Below are 17,500 nucleotides of genomic sequence, written 5' to 3' on the forward strand. Positions count from 1 at the left end.
CTGTCTGTCTGTCTCTCTCTCTCTCTCTCTCTCTCTCTCTCTCTCTCTCTCTCTCTCTCTCTCTCTCTGTCTCTCTGTCTCTCTCTCTCATCTTACATCAGCTCATCTGAAGCCTGTCCCAAGAAACATCTATTAATCTATTAGATTATTATTAGCTTTTTACTAGGACTCTAATATTAAGTTACAGTCGTGTTAGTTACAAGATGAAACGGGAGCCGCTCTCTTATGGTCAGTTACCTTGCGGTTACCTTGCTATGGTTTCGGGGCTTAGCGTCCCCGCGGCACGGTCGTCGGCCAGACCTCCTGGTTGCTGGACTGGTCAACCAGGCTTTTAGACGCCGCTGCTCACAGCCTAGTTGATCAGGGATCGTTTGAAGGTGTTTGTCAAGTTCTTTCTTGAACACTGTGAGGGGGTCGGCCAGTTATGCCCCTCAGTTGACTGGATTTCAAGCGTATCTAAGTGTTCAGAGAACAGTTCACGGGGACTCAAACTGTCCCCGTGGCGCAGTGGTAAGATGCTCGCCCGGCGCTTCGCAAGCGCTTTGGCCTGGGTTCGTATCCTGGCTAGGGAGGATTAACCGGGCGCCAGTCCTTTTACTGTAGCCTCTGTTCACCCAGCAGTACATGGGAACCTGGTTGTTAAACAATTTTGCGGGTCGTATTCCGGGGAAAATTAGAGTTAAGGACCTGCCTGAAACGCTATGCGTGCTAGTGGCTGTACAAGAATATAAGAACTCTTGAATATATATTATGGACTGATATTCTTGGGAATGATATAGCCATCATGAAGCTGCTGATGGCGAAGCGCCTTGTATTACAGTTATCATTCTCATGTTGTCAACTAAATTGGCCCTTGAGAACACTGGCCTTCTACATAACATATAGACCACGCACATCTCACTGGTGTCGAAACTAGACCCGAGTCTTCTCTCGGTTCTCTAACTTGTTCACAACATAAATAAATGATGGAGTGGAGGCCTTCCAGGAGAGCAGCGGACGCTCAAAATGGAAGCAAACTTGTGTTTCATATAAAGTTTTGTAACCCCTGCTGTCGGGAAGGTGGGAAATGCTTCTTAAGGCTGTAAGCTTCTTGGATATTGAAGAGTCATGCTTCATCCTCAAGATGTCTACTTCATCTTTGAGCAATAGGGTTTTGCCGCTTATCTGTATGTATGCTGTATCCTTGTTGTAATCTGTCTGTCTGTCTGTCTGTCTCTCTCTCTCTCTCTCTCTCTCTCTCTCTCTCTCTCTCTCTCTCTCTCTCTCTCTCTCTCTCTCTCTCCTCCTTACCTCTATTCACACATCGTTTTCAATCTCACACTATTCTTTAACCTAATTTCACTGAACATCCTGTTTTTTTTTTTCTCTCTCTCTCTCTCTCTCTCTCTCTCTCTCTCTCTCTCTCTCTCTCTCTCTCTCTCTCTCTCTCTCTCTCTCTCTCTCTCTCTCTCTCTCTCTCTCCCTGCAGTGTCCCCTCTGTCCCTTCCCCCGTCCCCCCTCCCACTGGATATACTCTTCCAACTCAATTCCCTCTCCCGTCTCTCTCATCCCTCTCCACCCCCTCTCCTCCACTGTTGGCTCCCTGCGCAGGATGGAAAGTAATGGGTCAGGAGGCTGGCGAAGGTGATTGAGGCGAGAAGAGCTTCTAGGTAGGTGAGTGAGGGGAGAAAAACTTCCAGGAAGGTAAGTGAGAGCTTCCATGAAGGTGGGAGATGGGAGAAGATCTTTCAAGAAGACAAGGGGTGGGGGGAGATCTTGCAGGAAGGTGGGGAAAAAAAGCTTACATGAAGGTGACTAAGGGCAGAAAAGTTCCAAGGAAGGTGAGTCAGAGGGGAAAAGAGCTTTCAGGAAGATGAATGATGAGAGAATTTACTTCCAGGAAGTGGGAGAGGAAAGTCGATCGTAAGTAAGATATGCTGGAGAGCGTAGAACATATATCTTATAATGTCCAAATCCATCCTTCTGAAGATGTATTATTAAATATGAAAGTACTTAAGGGAATTCCTGTTTCAATTCTTCCTTCGTGGTCTGACACTGTCACATTTTTTATCACGTGTTAATTTTCAGTATTTACACACACACACACACACACACACACATACACACACATATATAATGTATATATGTAATATCCTAGACTCCTCTCTCTCTCCCTCCCCTCTTCCCAAAGTAGCAGAGTTACTTTGCGTTCAAGAACTCATTCTTCGGCCTGAAGGCAAGATATTTCTCCTTGATGTGGCTGAAGATGTATCAACCGGTTGGGACCCTTACGTCAAGCTAGTGAGAGATTTCAACCCTATATTACCTAGCACGTAGATAATCTTCATGTCTTCAGGTCGTATTCTGGGTATAGTTCTATGTATGTGAGATAATTTTCGATTAACTTAGGTAAAAAGGAAGATATATTTCAACTATAAAGTGCACGGAGAGTATATTTATAAGCGTGTTTAGTGTATAGAGGGTATACTTCTACAGGTGTTTAGTGTATGAAGGGTATACTCCTAAGTGTATATAGGATATTTATGTATGTACGTGACGAGTATATTTTCGGGTAAAGCTTGGTCACTTGAAAATTTACTACCTAGCAATATAGTGAAACTCTTTGAGACAAGGTGCGTTACCATATCCTTTGAAAAAGATTAGTGGAAGATATATTGAAGACATATTCTTCCCTTAGATTGCTTTTAGATGTGATTTAAAGCAATCCAATATATTCTGGTATAATAAAGAGCATTTGCTCTATATATGGGTTATATTTAAAGGTAGTCGAAAATTTTGGGAATAGTTTAGTACTTAGGGAAGCGGTACTTAGCTCCCCGCGGCCCGCGACCGGGCCGCGGGGACACTGAGCCCCGGAAGCACCTCAAGGTAGGGATAAATTTTTAACATAAACAACAGTAAGATATATAACACACAGAAATCACAATAGCGTGATGCATCAAATGAACAAATCCACAAGGGCCGTGACGAGGGTTCGAACCTGTAATTAAGGTGATAATTAAGGCGTGTCTGGGATCCTCTCAGACGTAAGTTCGAATCCCTCATCACGGCCCTTGTGGATTTGTTCAATAAGATATATTTTTCGAAAAGAGTAAAGGAGTTTTGTCAAACAAATTAGATATATTATTTTTTATTTTTTTTATGAATGGGTGCATGTTCAAAATTTTATTTAAAATATTTCGTGTTTAATTGAGTACAATTTACCCCTTCAATTTGCACAGCTCATCATACAATTGAGCTGTGTATGACATTGCACAGCTCAATTCCAACACAATGTCACACAAAATAATTAAATCAAAACGAAAATAAATCGAAATCTATGAAAATTCAATTTATCAATACAATCGGAAACATTGAAATGGAATTGTAACATATTTAGTATAGCGTGTGTTGCTCTTACGTGCAACAGTTGGCGCTGTTTTTCAAGAAAAGCCTTTTTTTACCTGTCACAGGTGTAACATCTACTTATACTCATGAAATGAACGGTATGGTAAACACAGCTCAATTCCAACACAATGTCACACAAAATAATTAAATCAAAATGAAAATAAATCGAAATCTATGAAAATGCAATTTATCAATGCATTCAAAAACACTGAAATAGAATCATAACATATTTAGTATAGCGTGTGTTGCTCTTACGTGCAACAGATGGCGCTGTTAAAAAAAAAAAGGTTTTACCTGTCACAGGTGAGGCATGTTTATAGTATATAAAAACACGCGCCTATTCGAATGCAACTTTGTTTCAAAATTTCAAAGCAATCGGTAAAAAGGTTTCAAAGATTTCCCTCACATGAAAAACAAAGTTTTTTAAAAAAAGCATGTTTTTTCATGCTTTTGAAAAATAGTGACATACTATATAGATGTCACAGACATGACATCTATATAGTATGTATATAAAAACACGCTCTGATGCGAATGGAACGTCGTGTCAAAATTTCAAAGCAATCGGTGAAAAACTTCCGGAGTTTAGCGATTTTGAACACACGAACATTTACATTTTTATTTATATAGATAAGGTATATCTGTCCCGCCTCCTCTAATGGTTTTATGTATTCCAAACTGGAGAAGGAACAAGGGGGGAACATGATTCCGACGTATAAGATTCTAAGGAGAATGGTTCAAATAAACAAAGTAGTAATGAATAAATATTACGGCGATACTATGGGATCGAACCCGCATGTCTGAACTCTTCAATCACAGGCGCTGCCAACTAGACCTTGCGGGTCGCTAGTTTGAGCCCACAGTATAACCTTACTATTCACTCTTAGAATCATAACGTTCTTGCGAGTCCATAGTGCAAGGAAACGGGGTTTCAAGGAGGGAATAAGGAATGAGAGAAAACGGGCCTTAAGGTTTTCAAGTATTGCAAAGCCCAGTTTGACATTCAGTTTTATTTGCAGTTGTACAAGTAAGAGTTGAGCATTTAGGTGAAGTGTTGACAGATGTTGACCGGACAAATGTTGTTCGGTCAACATCTGTTCTAAAGTCACATACAATTTTTCAAGTGTAGGTTAGACATATAATTGAGTTTGGGTGGATATACATAGCTGGCTCGTGTGTGGGTCAATAAGCCTGTATTCTTATGTTATTCTTGTTATGTTTTCAGCTGTGAGTTCTGGCCATATTGAGCACTTTATCATCCTAGATTTCACCGCACATGATCATCAATGCTCACTGTTGTTGATACCATCATACTACGATGTTGTAGACCTCTACACTGTGAGATTCGTATTGTTACGGCTCAACCAGCCCGGTCTCACGATTTGAGAAACGTAAATTTCGAAGTGCTTTTGCCTGAGTAGAAGCGGACGAACTTAAGGCAACTTGCCGGAGTTATCGACGCCAGTGCTCATTAGTCTATAAATTGTCAATATTGTTGTGCTTTAAATTTCACTAGAGCATCGAAATTAAGGTCGAGAGCGGACAAATCACGGTGCTTTGTAGGCGATGAGTCACAATAACGTGGCTGAAATATGTTGACCAGACCACACACTAGAAGGTGAAGGAACGACGACGTTTCGGCCGTCCTGGACCATTCTCAAGTCGATTGTCGACTCACAATCGACTTGAGAATGGTCCAGGACGGACCGAAACGTCGTCGTCCTTTCACATTCTAGTGTGTGGTCTGGTCAACACGGTGCATTTAGTGTGAGAAGAGCCAATATCAACACACGACCATCCTGCACTACCTGTTCCTCACACTTTAATGCACCGCGCTTGGAACACTGTCTACCTCTCGACAAAATTCGTCTCTATTGAAGTTACGTCGTTCTAATTAGTAACATTTGCCTGACATGTAAATTTGTGTTTGCCAGATAAATCATATTTGATGTATTGTTGCATCATGCTCATAATAATATATGTAAATTTTATCAGGCATATTTTTTCTCGTCTAACTTGAAATTAAAAATAAAATGGTAATACAATGAGTCTTCTTGCAAATAACTGAGTTGCATCGGTCGCTGGCAAGAAATAATAGAAGCACAAAGGGGTTTGTGATAGACAAGCGGGTGGGTTAAGCCTCTGCCACTCTCTCCCTGCAGCTAACTCTTCTCCTGTTCCCCTACCTTCCCTCCCTGCAGGTAGAGGGGACAGACAGGGACGTGAACCCTCACCACGCAAAGCTTTACGTAGCTGTCAGTAACCTTGCGCTTTACCACAAAGACAGCATGAATAGCGTAAAACATTGTAAGTTATCCGGACACGTGGCTGTGTCTTTTTTAATGCTCCAGCTCGCCTACCGGCCTTCATACACCGGGAAACTGTCCATCACACGTAGCATCCACAACACAATCACCTCCCAAGACCTCGGTTTAGAATGAGCTCATTTCTCTGCGGGGCCGTGCTAGCAAACCCGAGAGAAGTCGCCAGCTCGTCTCCCATTGGTCTAAACATCGTAGCTATGGGTATTATTAGCCAATAAGACTAAGTTACGTGACCAGACGCTCGTGATTGGCTTAATCATTTGAGACCACCATTGAAGCATCGTTATGATTCATGAACCCTCTTTTTTGTTTTCACATAGACGAAGGAAAATACGAATAAATTAACATATACACCTTAGACGATCCCAATACCAGACCAATGTAAGAAATGTTGAACATATTGTGCCTTGGGGAGCGCAGGGAACGTCCGTACGACTTAAGTGAGCTCATATAAACCCAGGCACAAGAGGTTCTGTAACAAAGACGACATAAGAGAGAGAGAGAAAGAAAAGAGAAGACAAATTTGAGGAAGAAGTGAGAATAGAAAAAGGAGAGAAGAACGGGTAAAGAGGGAGAGGCGAAAGAGGTGAGGCGGTGGGAGAAAGGGAATGGATGAAGAATGGTCTGGGACGAGTGGTGGTTAAGGGAATAAAGAAGATGAAGATGACGAGGCGAGGGGAAAGAGGAGGTAAATTGAAGGGGAGGAAGAGATGTGGGATGGGTACTGAAAAGTATTTAAGCCAGGGAGAGAGAGAGAGGATGAAGTAGGTGGGAAAAGGCTGATGGGGAACGATCGATCGATCGATCGATCGATCGAGGGAGAGAGAGAGAGAGAGAGAGAGAGAGAGAGAGAGAGAGAGAGAGAGAGAGAGAGAGAGAGAGAGAGAGAGGGGGGGGAAATAAGAAAAAGATGATGAGGAGAGACAGATGTGAAAAATGGTAAAGAGAAACGTTAGAGGAATCGGGTGGAAAAATTAAGTGAAAGGAGGGGATGAAAGAGAGAGAGGGAGGAAAGGGGTAAAACTATACTAAAGGAGGAATAATGAAAAAGATAACCTTTGTAGTTCTATATTCGAATATATAAACATAAAGACAAATGGCTGATGATTTAACAATACTTTTACCTTAATACATTCCTCTCGCCTCTGTTATACAGGACACACACACACACACACACACACACACACACACACACACACACACACACACACACACACACACACACACACACAGACCCACACACCCACCCACCCGCCCACCCACCTTAACAATCGTTATGTAAGCACCAAAGCGGCTCACCCCAGGGTTCGTGGGTTTAATCCCTCGTTCGTGACAGGTCTAGGAGTCGGGAGCCGCACGTGTCGAGGTCAGGGCAAAGCGCTCGCAGCGGGACTATTGTTATCACAGTCTTCTCTAATGTAAAAGGTCGTCACGAAACTTCTGCACGAATGTTTGAACAAGAAACTACGTGTCGTGAGGGTTTTGGAGCCAAGTTCGATCCACCGGCAAAGTATGTTCATATTTCTGGTGTGTTGTATAAGTGTTTGTGTGTGTATATTGAGGTTATAATCGTAATTGTAAATTGTTTTGACGAATTTGCAATTAGAAAGTTTTTTATTAATTTTACTTTGGTTTATTATTAGATTTTTTACTCATTTTGCTTCTTTTCATTTAGATATTTTAATTTAGAACAGTTATTTGGTGTATTTAGCTGACTGTGTTTGTTATTGTTTTTAGCTCTAATGAAGTTATTAAATTAGAGGTTGTCACAGCACTTGTGTTATTCTTTAATATAAATGTCTCTCTCTCTCTCTCTCTCTCTCTCTCTCTCTCTCTCTCTCTCTCTCTCTCTCTCTCTCTCTCTCTCTCTCTCTCTCTCTCTCTCTCTCTCTCTCTCATTTTCTCCTCCTTTTCCATCCTCATGCTCCTCACCCCTTCCCAGTCCACCAGGATATACTCACCATATCCGGGTCATGGGCGTGGAGGCTGGCAAGGAGGGTGCCTGGGGCGGTGTCCTCTCTGACGGTGATGTGGGCGTGTGGGCGTGAGAAGTGGGGCGCGTTGTCGTTGAGGTCTCGCAGCTTGACGGTCACCCAGGCACTGTCCAGGTGTCTGGGGTCCTTCCACCCTCCCCGGCCCTGGGGGGGAGAAGAGGTTGAGAGAGGGGCGAGTAGAGTGGTGCAGCTGAGAGGGGAAGGGGCGAGTGGAGTGGTGCAGCTGAGAGGGGAAGGGGCGAGTGGAGTGGTGCAGCTGAGAGGGGAAGGGGCGAGTGGAGTGGTGCAGCTGAGAGGGGAAGGGGTGAGTGGAGTGGTGCAGCTGAGAGGGGAAGGGGCGAGTGGAGTGGTGCAGCTGAGAGAGGAAGGGGTGAGTGGAGTGGTGCAGCTGAGAGGGGAAGGGGCGAGTGGAGTGGTGCAGCTGAGAGGGGAAGGGGCGAGTGGAGTGGTGCAGCTGAGAGGGGAAGGGGCGAGTGGAGTGGTGCAGCTGAGAGGGGAAGGGGCGAGTGGAGTGGTGCAGCTGAGAGAGGAAGGGGCGAGTGGAGTGGTGCAGCTGTGAGAGGAAGGGGTGAGTGGAGTGGTGCAGCTGAGAGAGGAAGGGGCGAGTGGGATGGGGTTTGCAGCTGAGAAACGAGGGGAACGTAACGAGGGAGAGAGAGAGAGAGATGAAGGATGGGATCTATTCTGGAACATGTGTCACCAGCAGGGAATCAATGTGTCGCCCAACACAAGACAAAGGTACATAAAGTCCACGTGATGAGATTGAAGGCTAACACTAAGCATAGCAAATGACTCGGTAGTATACAAGAAGGAAATGAAATCAGTTGGTAAAGGTTCGGGTTCACAAGCGAGATCAAACTGAACGTCCTGGGTAAATGAACTAACCTCATGACTTAGAGCCTCACTATAGACCCTCATGGTAATTCCCCCACTCTCATGATAATTAGACCATGAGGCTGTAAAAGAGGTCCGGACGCACTATACCATCTGGAACAGCGGAATATGCCCACCTACCAAACTTAAGACCTGCATTCAGGAATCTGGACAAGGAATCATATAAAACACTGTTTATCACTTGTGTGTTATGGTGTGCTCATCGGAGTCATGATCACGACGTATATAATACTCTGAATCGACAGAGTATGACGTGGAGGTCCAGACTTTAAATGGATTTAAAAGCAAACACCACAGCACACAAGGAGTCAGGGATGAGCTGCACCCGTCGATTGTAAGTTGAAAAGCGGAGCCCAGGATCTGAAGCTCGTTCCCAGCAAGCATAGCTAGGTAAGAATAAGTGAGCACATATATAAGATACGCACGGAAAGTCTTGAATATAATCAGACTGAGCCCAATTGGGTCACTTCCGTCAGTAATGCATGAACGAGTAACTCCCGCGACGCAAACTGCAGTTATGTTATTATTCTGGATATTTGTTCGTGACCTGATGTAATCACCTATGACCAGATGTGATCAGGTGTGACCAGGTGTGATCAGTTGTGACCAGGTGTGATCAGCTGTGACCAGGTGTGATCAGGTGTGATCAGCTGTGGCCAGGTGTGATCAGTTGTGACCAGGTATGATCAGTTGTGGCCAGATATGAACAGTTGCGACCAGGTGTGATCAGCTGTGACCAGATGTGATCAGCTCTGACCAGGTGTGATCAGCTGTGACCAGATGTGATCAGCTGTGACCAGATGTGAACAACTGGGACTGGTTAATGATACAGTGCAAGGGGTCGAAGATAAATGGGATGGATTAGATCAGGAAGGTCTTGATGTGGCTTATCAAACGGGGTACAAGAGCTAGAGCTTGATTCTACAGGGCACACACACACACACACACACACACACACACACACACACACACACACACACACACACACACACACACACACACACACACACACACACACACACACACACACACATTAGAGGAAATTAGAGGAAAAACAGTACAAGATATGATGGACCTAGTCATACAGAAATGCCAGGAGGCCGAAGAGAGATTTATACCAACGGTAAAGGGAAAAAATAAGAAGGAATATAATAACCCATGGTTTAATAGACAGTGTCAGGAAGCAAAAATGGCCAGCAGGCGGGAGTGGAGGAAGTACAGAAGACAAAGAACAGAGGACAACAGAAGCAGATACAACAGAGCTAGGAACGATTACATTAACATAAGACGAACATCGGAAAGGGACTATGAGAACGATATTGCAATCAAAGCGAAAAAACAACCTAAGTTACTACACAGTCATATAAGAAGAAAAATGTCGGTGAACGACCAAGTGACAAGACTAAGGAAGACAGAGGGGGCATATACTGAAAGTGACAAGGAAATCTGCGAGGCACTGAATGCCAGTTTCCATGGAGTGTTCACTACCGAGCCTGAGCAGCTCCCATTGTTGGAAGGGGTTACCCTAGATGAAAGACTATCAGATATAGAGGTGACAGCAGAGGAGGTAATGAAACAGTTGACAACTCTAGATGCAACTAAAGCAGTTGGACCAGACAAAGTATCACCGTGGATACTAAAAGAAGCAGCACAGGCCCTCAGCGTGCCTCTGGCAATGATCTTTAATGAGTCACTTATGTCAGGAGAATTGCCCAGTTGCTGGAAGAAGGCAAATGTCGTGCCGATCTTCAAGAAAGGAGATAGGGAGGAGGCACTTAACTACAGACCTGTATCACTGACAAGCATCCCCTGTAAAATACTGGAAAGAATAATTAGGCTACGACTGGTTGCACACCTGGAGAACATTAGGTTTGTGAACAAACATCAACATGGGTTCTGGACAGGGAAATCGTGCCTAACAAACCTTCTGGAATTCTATGATAAAATAACGAGGATAAGACAGGACAGAGATGGTTGGGCAGACTGCATATTTCTGGACTGCCAAAAAGCCTTTGATACAGTACCGCACATGAGACTGCTGTTCAAGCTCGAGAGGCAGGCGGGGGTGGGGGGAAAGGTCCTAGAATGGATAAGGAACTACCTAACAGGAAGGAGCCAAAGAGTTACGGTAAGGGGCGAGAAGTCGGACTGGCGAACAGTAACAAGTGGAGTACCACAAGGATCGGTGCTGGGACCAATTCTATTTCTTGTATATGTTAACGACATGTTTACAGGCGTAGAGTCCTACATGTCGATGTTTGCGGATGATGCAAAGTTGATGAGAAGAGTTGTGACAGATGAGGATTGCAGGATCCTCCAAGAGGACCTGAACAGATTGCAGAGATGGTCAGAGAAATGGCTACTAGAATTCAACACGAGCAAATGTAAAGTTATGGAAATGGGACTAGGAGATAGGAGACCAAAGGGACAGTACACAATGAAGGGGAACAGCCTACCTGTAACGACGCGTGAAAGAGACCTGGGGGTGGACGTAACACCTAATCTATCTCCTGAGGCACATATTAATAGGATAACGACAGCAGCGTACTCTACACTGGCAAAAGTTAGAACATCATTCAGAAACCTAAGTAAGGAGGCATTTAGGGCGCTTTACACTGCCTACGTAAGGCCAGTCTTAGAGTATGCCGCCTCATCATGGAGTCCCCATCTGAAGAAGCATATAATGAAACTGGAAAAGGTTCAGAGGTTTGCAACGAGACTCGTCCCAGAGCTACGAGGGATGGGGTATGAAGAGCGCCTGAGGGAACTGTGCCTTACGACACTAGAAAGAAGAAGGGAGAGGGGGGACATGATAGGAACGTATAAGATACTCAGAGGAATTGACAGAGTGGACATAGACGAAATGTTCACACGGAATAGTAACAGAACGAGAGGACATGGATGGAAGCTTGAAACTCAGATGAGTCACAGAGATGTTAGGAAGTTTTCTTTTAGCGTGAGAGTAGTGGGGAAATGGAATGCACTTAAGGAACAGGTTGTGGAAGCAAATACTATTCATAATTTTAAAACCAGGTATGATAGGGAAATGGGACAGGAGTCATTGCTGTAAACAACCGATGCTCGAAAGGCGGGATCCAAGAGTCAATGCTCGATCCTGCAAGCACATATAGGTGAGTACACACACACACACACACACACACACACACACACACACACACACACCAGAGAGTGACCGGGACCTCTGGCCGGCAGCACTCACTCTGTCAGTCACCTGCACCATGAATCTAAAACCTCGTCTGTGCATCTCATCCTCGTAGTCCAGTGTCTTCCTGGCGTACAGCTGGCCCACCGCCCCCATCGTCCTGATGCCGAAGTGCTGCCACCCCCACCCGCTCGACTCCACCACCTGCAGGAGAGATGAGAAGAGGTGAGGGAGTCGGGGGGACATGATGAGGAACTGGAAGATATGAATGGCAGAGAGAATGAAGGAGATGGGACGTGAGAGACGGTGTGTGAGGAAGAGAGAGACAGGAATTGGGTGTGAGGGAGAGACTGTAAGAGTGTCGATGAGAGAGACTGTAAGAGTGTCGATGAGAGAGACAGGGAGAGTGTCGATGAGAGAGACAGGGGAGAGCTATGTTTTCACAGTGTAAAGTGAACGGAAATATGAAAATATTACAAGTTACTGTGTGTTTCGATATTAAGTTGAAATATTTTTAATCAATAAAAAAAAGAAAATCCTATTTGAACACGACGAGAGAGAGAGAGAGAGAGAGAGAGAGAGAGAGAGAGAGAGAGAGAGAGAGAGAGAGAGAGAGATACAGGTAGAAAGTTTTCACAATATCTTCCTCTAATCAACTCTCATTCCGGTACAAAGGATACAGAACAACCAATTAAAAAATATACTCCCGGCACTCCTTGCAATCAACTGGTTGATCACCCAGCAACACCTTCCCCCCCCCCCACCTGCAAAATGGACACGTTTCTTACCGATGAACCAAACATCATCACCAAGTACCAACAGCCTGAACCAAGTGTCAATCAATAATTCTTGAACTTTTATCCCATGGTTCTACTCTACTAACTGTTGACGGTCAACATCCCAAGTTAACACTTCACCTCAACAAGCAACTCACAAGACTTGTAAACAAACCAGCTAAGCACTGTTCTCTATACTGGCTAACCACCAAACTTCTGTTACCTAACCAATTCAGTCAACCAACAATGTAGCCAGCTTCACAACCAACCAACGAACCAGTCACTCAATCAACCAGCTAATCAACCAATCATGACCGAACCCTCTACCAACCAACCAGCGAACTCAACAATCAACAAGGAATTCAACTACCCACCCAAACATATCCCCCCACCCCGTATCCACACATCCCTAACCCCCCTCCCCATCACCTCTTCCCCACCAAACACTTTGAATCCTACACAGCCCATTAAGACGAGCAAATGACCTAGCCTACTCAGCTACCATCCCCCACCACCTGTTCCATGGTCTCACCCTGTAGTGGAAGTAGTTGGCAGTGTCTCTGTCGGCCGCAGTGATCTCCAGGATTGTAGCGTTATTGGGGGGTCTGTTCCCCCAGGTCTCGTCGACCTTCAGGTCCCACTGCTGCCGGGCCAAGCGGGGCGAGTTGTCGTTCACGTCTGCTAGTCTGATCACCACCGTCCCTGTGCCTGCATCAACACGACAGCCACATAGGAAGAAAAACATATTTCGATGTTAATATATATATATTAATTTTGACATGTGGATAGACTCCAAGATAAAGGAAACACACACACACACACACACACACACACACACACACACACACACACACACACACAATAGGTACAACAAATCACTGGCAACAGGAGAACTGCCGAGAATTTGGAAAGCGGCTAATGTAGTCCGGATATACAAGAAGGGGGATAGACAGGAGGCACTGAACTACAGGCCAGTGTCCCTAACCTGCATACCATGCAAGCTGATGGAGAAGATTGTGCATAAAAAAACTAGTGGAACATCTGGAGCGTAAGAACTTTGTAACACAGCATCAACATGGGTTCAGGGATGGCAGGTCCTGCCTCACAGGATTAATTGAATTCTACGACCAGGCAACAAAAATCAGGCAAGAAAGAGAGGGGTGGGCAGACTGCATAATTTTAGATTGCCTGAAAGCCTTTGACACAGAAACACACAAGAGGGTAGTGAAAAAGCTGGAGATGCAGGCTGGAGTGAAAGGGAAGGTACTCCATTGGATAAGGGAGTACTTAAGTAACAGAAGACAGCGAGTCACTGTGAGGGGTGAGGCCTCAAATTGGCGAGACGTCACCAGTGGAGTCCCGCAGGGTTCAGTCCTTCGACCTATACTGTTTCTGATATATGTAAATGACCTCCTAGAGGGTATAGACTCGTTTCTTTCAATGTTTGCTGATGATGCAAAAATTATGAGGAGGATTGGAACAGAGGATGATAGTAGGAGGCTACAAGATGACCTAGACTGAATGAATGGTTCAACAGATGGCTGCTAAAGTTAAACTCGAGTAAATGCAAAGTAATGAAATTAGGCGGTAGAAACAGGAGGTCAGACACAGGATAGAGAATAGGAGATGAAGTACTTCATGAAACGGACAGAGAGAAAGATCTAGGAGTTGATATCACACCAAACCTGTCTCCTGAACTAGGTGAAAACAACTTGGTAAAACACACAGGGCGCTGGTGGCTGAGTGGAAAGCACGCTGCATACGTAGTCTTGTGGTCCGGGGTTCGATTCCCGGCGCCGGCGGAAACAAAAATGGGCAGAATTTCTTTCACACTGATACCCCTGTTACCTAGCAGTAAATAGGTACCTGGGAGTTGGACAGCTGTTACGGGCTGCTTCCTATGTGTGTGTGTGGGCGGGGGGGGGGGGGGGGGGAAATTAGGTATAGTTAGTAACAGTTGATTGATAGTTGAGAGGCGAGCCAGAAGAACAGAGCTCAGCCCCCGTAAGAGCAACTAGGAGAATACTAGATGAATACAGGGTAACCATATTTACTCTCATCATTTTCCCCTTCGTCCCTCTAATATTTGTGAGGATGTAGTGTTTTATATAACGAGATTGAAAATTAAATTGATTAACTATTTCATGCAAAGGGGGAAGAGGATGTACTTCTCGACCCCGACCTACAATGTTGACCAAACCACACACTAGAAAGTGAAGGGACGTCGACGACGACGTTTCGGTCCGTCCTGGACCATTCTCAAGTCAATTGTGTGTCGACACAATCGACTTGAGAATGGTCCAGGACGGACCGAAACGTCGTCGTCCCTTCACTTTCTAGTGTGTAAGTGAAGGGACGACGACGTTTCGGACCGTCCTGGACCATTCTCAAGCCAATTGTGTGTCGACACAATCGACTTGAGAATGACCCAGGACGGACCGAAACGTCGTCGTCGTCGTCCCTTCACTTTCTAGTGTGTGGGTTGGTCAACATACTTCAACCACGTTATTGTGACTCCTCGTCTGCCAACCCCACCATCCTCAGACAAAGACCAGTCACCGTGCAAAAGTGACTGTAGCTCCAACACTGTGCCAGTTGCTGTAACACAAGGTACAGTGTTGCAACTCCAGGCACTGTCCTCTACGTCTGTACATTTCAAACTGAGTCGTGTTTAGTTTATTCCAACTTTATTGTTGGTTGTTTTTTAACACGCAGTATTTATATTTCATTTTTATAAACAAACATTCCGGTGAAATAACGTCAACATTTCCACTAGGAAGTAAGTGTAAATATTTACATTTTAAAAGAACATGTACAGTGATGTATTTGTGATATTGGATTATTACCTTGAAAAAAACAAATAATTCTCTGTTACTTTTGGATATATGAGAACAGCGAACGCCAAGTTATAACTTGAGAGAATTATAAGTAACTGTTCAAATTACAACAGGTTTGTGTTTTGCTTTTAAGGTGAACATCTGTATTAGTAGCTGTGTGTCGGGCACACAGGTGAGCACCTGTAGTGGTGTCTCAGTCACACAGGTTAGCACCTGTAGTGGTGTCTCTATCACACAGGTGATTACCTGTAGTGGTGTCTCGGTCACACAGGTTAGCACCTGTAGTGGTGTCTCGGTCACACAGGTGAGCACCTGTAGTGGTGTCTCGGTCACACAGGTTAGCACCTGTAGTGATGTCTTGATCACACAGAAATCGACTCAATGAAGTCATTTTACGCGTATTAAACTAACGAATTGCACTTCCGTTGGTAGCGCAATTGATCGCCAGAGTGAAAACAATGTCAGAAACTTCGGGTAGTGGCGAAAGTGGCAGTTTACCAAGAAATTGCAAACCAATGTACCGTAAATGTCGTGTACCTAAATTATATATATACAGTTTGATACAGCAATAAGAGCCACGCTCGTGTTTGGTCTCTAGGGGGTAGAGGTGTCGTGGGGTATAATGGGTATATAATGGGGTATGTGTGTGTGGATTACGCATCCAACCAAGAATTAATTCATCCACCTGCTAGTCTCCCAGCAGTCCCGGGCATCAGCACACCTCAATACCCAGTGGCCCAGTGGCTTAGCACACCTCAATACCCAGTGGCCTAGTGGCTTAGCACTAGCATACTCACCTCACTCATTCTCTAGCAAACAATGCCGCTTCATACACCACACTTTGTACGCTCTCGACCCCCCCTTATCGAAATTTAAAACTCCTCTCAATTTACGCTTCCTTTGGCTAATGAGGATCGGTGGGTTCGTCTAGGCTCATACGCTTCTATTGAGGCATAACCACTTCAAACGTTACGGTTCATAACAAGGTCAGAACTTTCTGTTTTGGGGGTTGTGCTATGTACTTCTTTCAACTTTAAAGAGAGCTGCAGTTCGTGGCTCGACCTTTTTGGATACCTCCCGTCACTCCAGGTCATTATAGGTCACTCCAGGTCACTCGAGATCACTCGACGTCACTCCAAGTCACTCGAGGTCACTTGAGGCCACTACAGGTCATTCCAGGGCAATATATGTGGCTATAATGACCTCCAAGTTATTCCGGGTCACTCCTGCTCACTAAGGGTTAACTCCTAAAGTCACTGTTAATCACTACTGATCACTCCATTACTACAAATGAAATCTGAATCCATTACTTCCTTCCTAGTCGTTCAATTTGTTCACTACTCTAACATTGAACAAGTAGAGTCTCTTGCTTATCTTCCGCAAAGTTTTTATGCCGTCAGCAAACATAAATGAGTTTGTTGCCTCTGGAAGATCACTTACAGGATAGGTCCAAGAACCTGTGTTAAAGACTACTGGTACTCGTGAGATTTCACCCCTTCACTTGTCTCGCTTTTTCTACTGTTTATGGAATGATATGCTGGATCAAAGACTTTCTTACAATCCAAGAATATTTATTCTTGGATTGTCCATTATTCTTGGAATATTTATTCTTATCTTGCCCGAAACACTATGCGTGCTAGTGGCTTTACAAGAATGTAAATTCAACTTAATTTCTATATTCTCTGTTAACCCCCAATGTACCTTCTTGTATATAAATAAATAAAGTAAATAAATAAATAAATTCTGCTCACCATTTTTTTCTGACTTCTGTCGTCTGGTAGTAGAATTATGTTGAATTAGTTAGGTAAGATTAGCCATCAATAACCCCATGCTCATGGTGCGTTAGAAGTCCTTTCTCTCCAAGTGTTCTACTAACCTCTTTCTCACGATTTTTCCCCCCTCTGAGGGGTATGCAAAATTAGGTACACTAGCCTGACTTCCTTTTTGTATATTAGGACTATTTTGCATATCTTAAACTTTCTGGCGGGTCTCTTTGTTTGTAGTGTCCATTGTGAGATACTCTTTGGTCCAACAACCTTTGTCGTGACTGATTCCAGCAGATGTCTCACTACCACATCTCGGGTAATCTCAAATTCCTTCACAGCTGCTTATTTTAACACCGTTTCAA

At 44.4% G+C, this 17,500-nt stretch overlaps 1 protein-coding gene across 1 annotated transcript in view; it reads right to left on the minus strand.

The window, feature by feature from the left end:
* LOC123751027 (putative neural-cadherin 2) overlaps window positions 1-17,500 on the minus strand; it is a 350,210-nt gene that overhangs the window by 52,923 nt on the left and 279,787 nt on the right. Inside the window, exons 8-10 of the mRNA XM_069301332.1 lie at window positions 13,068-13,243; window positions 11,817-11,963; window positions 7,670-7,846 (exon numbers count right to left, since the gene is read on the minus strand). Coding sequence (XP_069157433.1) covers window positions 7,670-7,846; window positions 11,817-11,963; window positions 13,068-13,243 — 500 coding nt within the window. The remainder of the gene's footprint in view (window positions 1-7,669; window positions 7,847-11,816; window positions 11,964-13,067; window positions 13,244-17,500) is intronic.

The sequence above is a fragment of the Procambarus clarkii genome, chromosome 5, assembly GCF_040958095.1.
Source record: "Procambarus clarkii isolate CNS0578487 chromosome 5, FALCON_Pclarkii_2.0, whole genome shotgun sequence".
In the NCBI taxonomy this organism is placed as follows: Eukaryota; Metazoa; Arthropoda; class Malacostraca; order Decapoda; family Cambaridae; genus Procambarus; species Procambarus clarkii.